The 4,287-nt window shown below is 35.5% G+C and overlaps 1 protein-coding gene across 1 annotated transcript; it reads right to left on the reverse strand.

Annotated features, from left to right (window-relative positions):
* Positions 1-672: 672 nt before the first annotated feature.
* On the reverse strand, positions 673-1,393 carry LOC132176242 (glycine-rich protein HC1-like). The gene is made up of 2 exons (XM_059588388.1): positions 1,201-1,393; positions 673-1,063 (listed from the first exon to the last, which is right to left on the reverse strand). Exons 1-2 carry the CDS (start codon positions 1,304-1,306, stop codon positions 933-935), a joined length of 237 nt encoding a protein of 78 aa, XP_059444371.1. The 5' UTR covers positions 1,307-1,393; the 3' UTR covers positions 673-932.
* Between the last annotated feature and the right edge of the window lie 2,894 nt (positions 1,394-4,287).

Consider the following 4,287-nt stretch of genomic DNA (forward strand, 5'->3'; position numbering starts at 1 on the left):
TTATTGCCGCGTAGACTTTGATGGTGAAAATGTAGTCTTTTGATTCCATTCTAGCATTTCTCAAAGAAAATCTACATACTACAACGTGTGTGTCTTTGATTGGCTATATGGGAATATCTTATCCCATTAGCCTTTTGCAAAAGAAAACAAAAAAAAGGGACCAAGCCCTTGCTTTTGGTAAAACACGTAGCCCTTTCTTTTCTTCCCTTCTTTTTTCTTCTTTTCTTCTTCCCCTTCTTTCTCTCACGCCGTTGTCACCGCTCCCCTGCATTTTGCTTTACATCAGAGAGAGAGAGGGAAAGAGCGAGAAACACTGTGTGTGGCTAAGATGGTGGCGATTTTGGGGCTTAGCCGTCGAGTGGCTCAAGAAAAGTGAAAAGTTAGTGAGCCGAGCCGAGTGCTCGATAAGACACTCGGCTCGCCTAGAAGATGAGCTCGAGCTCGATCTTGCACAAGAATTTCCTCTTGGCGAGTCGAGCCGAGTCCACCATTTACGGCTCGTCACGAGCTCGAGGAATAGTACATACGAGCCGAACTTGAGCACGTCCCACTTGTCCGAACTCGGCTCATTTACGGTCCTATATTTATATATAATATATAATTTCTTGAATCATTAAAATATAAAAGGCAGAGAAATGATCCTGACACCATAGTGGGGATTTCACACCTTCAAGCACATTAATTGTGATACATAAAATGGCATAACATTACACATGAAAAAGTAGTAGAAAGATAAAGCTTATAATAAAGCTGCACAACACAACCAGAGGGACCTTATTTATTGGCATACAAAGTAACATAGTAGAAAGATAAAGCTTATAATAAAGCTGCACAACCCAACCCGTGCGACCTTATTTATTGGCAAACAAAGTAACATTGATAGATACGCATAGGACCAAGGATTTGTCTAATTTTCGTCGGTTTCTGTCTCGTCAGCAGCAACGACCTGGCGGTGACCCACAGCAAGGACCTGGCGGTGACCCACGATGCCCATGTCCATGTCCACGACCGTTGAGGTCACCGTAGTTGGCCTCCTCCACAGCTTCAGTTTGGACATTTTCCTCTATAAAAATTAGTCATGAGTTTATCAGGAAGTTAATTAAATCACAATATGGGTAATTTAAAAAAAAAAACATAATTAAGTACTGGTTAAATAAATAAATCCTATGAAACACGTGAAAATGATGTAAGAAAACTCACGGGTTTGAGCGGCCTCAGCAAGCTCACGAGCAGAGACACTAGAGGAGATGAGAAGCACAACAGCAAAGACAAGACCAAGGAGAAGAAAAGTCTTGGAGGAAGCCATTTTTCTTTAACAATTAAGAGGATTGGAGTCAATGTAGGAAAACACACTCTAAGAAGATTCTGTGTCTTAGTGAATTAAGGATGAGTTATTCCAATGTGGCTCTCCGTATTTATAGACAAGTCTATCTGGAGAGAGAGAGAGAAAGAGAGTAGCAGCAAAAGTTTGCTTGGTTTTTACGATACTATTAGGCAGAGGCAGAACTACGTACAAAGAGGCTTGAGGGGCTAAAGTCTCAAAATGGTCTCTATTTTTTTTATTTTTAAAGAATTCATCCCTAACAATGAAAATTCTAGTTTTGCCCGGCTGATGTGTGTGCCAAGATATACCAGTATTTTTTTATGAGAGAGGACACAACTGAAAAAAATATATATATATATATTCCTTAAAAATTAATTTTGAATGGTTCAACTTATATAAAAAATCATTAATTGTCTCAACAAATTAAGTGAATAAAAAATAAATTTTATTATTTAAATTATTATTTTAACATACTTATGAATAGATACAAAGAACGAATTTGCTAAATTAAATATGAGGAATGCTAGGCTTACAAATAAATTTTACAGAAAAATTTTTACAAACTGATGTGACACAACACGATTAAATATAAGATAAGTTTAAATTTTGAAAAACCTAATCATGTTGTGCCACATCAGTTTGTAAAAGTTTTTTTATAAAATTTGTTTGTAAACCTAACACTCCTCATTATATATATATATATTCAAATCTGCAATTTCTTTCTTAATATTACTAATCTCATGCTGCAAATCTGAGATAGTAATTTCTTTGGTTTTTTATTTAGAAAATCGTTCCATAGTTTCATCAAGAGATATTTTTGTATTGTTAGGTTTACTAGCATTTTTTACCATTGTATTCGTAGTAATATAGTGCAATTTCACCAACTTCTAAGAAAATATTCTAGCTAACTAACTTTATTTTCTAATTACCATCTTAATGGCTTTAGGTTATAGCCAAAGTTTAATAATCTCTACAATCTCTGAAAGAGGAATATGACAATATATAATCACATGTTCGAAGAACGGCCAACACTGTGGCCCACAGGCTTTCAAAGTTTGCTTTAGAATCACGTGTAGACCAACTTTGGTTAGAGCACTCTCCATAATGTATTCATAAACTTGCTGTTGATGAGCAAGGTTTACTTTAATAATAGGATTAAATACTTCAGATTTTCTTGGAGTTTCACAACTTTATTTTTTCTTTTCTGGAGTTTCATTTTTATCATAGGAGGTCCATGTGATTTTGATAAATGACCAAATTAGCCTATCCATTAGTTGACTGTTAGTTGACCTAACAGAATTCCATGTAGATCAATCAGATGTTGACACGTGGCACCTACTTTATTTTTTTTATTTATTTTTTAAAATTAAAAAAAATGATTTTTTTTTTGTTAAAAAAAAAAGGAAAAAAAATTGGGGGTGGCCGAGGGCACCAAGAGGGTAGAATTCCATGTGAACCAATCAGATGTTGACACGTGACACCTACTTAATTTTTTAAAAAAAATTAAAAAATTGATTTTTTTTTAAAAAAAGGAAAAAAAAATAGTGGGTGGCCGCCCAAGGGGGTGGCCGAAACCACCCCCAGTGGGTACTAGGGGTGGCCGAGCCACCCCCAATGGTGGTTGGGGGTAGTTTCGGCCACCCCCTTGGGAACTCGGCCACCCCCAAATGGCCCGAGCCACCCCCAATTTTTTTTTTCTTTTTTTCTTTTTATTTTTTAATTACATTTTTTTTAATTAAAAAAATTAAGTAGGTACCACATGTCAACATCTGATTGGTCCACGTGAAATTCCGTTAGGAACTAACGGATGGACTAATTTGATCATTTATCAAAACCACATGGACTTCCTGTGATAAAAATGGAGACAAAAATAAAGTTGTGAAACCCCAATAGTATTTAGTATTTAACCCTTAATAATATTGGAAGTACAACCTTTTCAAAAAAAAAAAAAAATGACAATATATAATCACATGATAAATAATTCTTTTACATGTAAAATCAACCTATGATTGGCCCAAAAAAAAATCAACCTATGATTTTGAATAGCCCATATATATATATATATATATATATATATATATATATATATATGAGAAATGTTATGAAGTTAATGTTTTCATATTTGACCCATATTTTTTAGCAATCAACCATTAAATTTGTAGACTATATATCCCACATAAGTCAATGATGGACTCCACAAATCTAATGATTGATTGTAAGAGAATATAAGTTAAATATAAAAACTTATTGACTTCTAGCATATATATATATATAATGAGAGCTTAATTTAGACTGGCAACAAAATGAGCTTTTTTGTGCCACCAATAAGAAACTGACATATCAGCCATATATACTTAATGAGAGCAACTTGGGTGCACCTGTGGCACAAAAGTCTCATTTTGTGCCACCAATAAAAAACTGACACATTAACTAATTTTATTAGACTTATACTTAGAATAAAAACTCACTCACGCCAAATTATACTCTAGATAAAATAAAAATTAATTAAATTTTTTTTTTTCAAAAAAAAAAAAGAATTGAAGGGTTGCCACCCTCCCCCCACTTTGGCCTGGTGGTGGCCCACCCCATGGGCTGGGTGGCTCGCCACCTCATAGGCCATGGCCCATGGGTGTGGTCGCAGCCACCCAGATCCGATCGGGTAGCCGGTCACCCCAACCCATGGGCACACCAGGGGCTTGGTACCGGCCACCCCATAGGCCATGGAAGTGGCCGCGCCGCCACCCCTAGTACTAGGGGTGTTGGCCACCCCAAGTGGGGTAGGGTTGGCCAACCAACCACCCCTTCAATTATATATATATTTTTTTATTATTATTATTTATTATTTATAACCAATTAATTTTTTATTTCATATGTGATATAATTTGGTGTAGTTAAGTTCTTTTTTTAACTTAAGTTTGGTAAGTTTAGCTTAGGTGTTACCAATCTGATTGATTGCACAAAAC

Source organism: Corylus avellana, chromosome ca3, assembly GCF_901000735.1.
Source record: "Corylus avellana chromosome ca3, CavTom2PMs-1.0".
In the NCBI taxonomy this organism is placed as follows: Eukaryota; Viridiplantae; Streptophyta; class Magnoliopsida; order Fagales; family Betulaceae; genus Corylus; species Corylus avellana.

What these genes read in the sequence shown, in the direction of transcription:
- LOC132176242 (XM_059588388.1), bottom strand. Translation starts at nt 1,306, where the DNA reads ATGGCTTCCTCCAAGACTTTTCTTCTCCTTGGTCTTGTCTTTGCTGTT. An exon ending in TGCTGAGGCCGCTCAAACCC is followed by an intron (nt 1,064 to 1,200) that starts GTGAGTTTTCTT and finishes TAATTTTTATAG; the next exon opens with AGGAAAATGTCCAAACTGAA.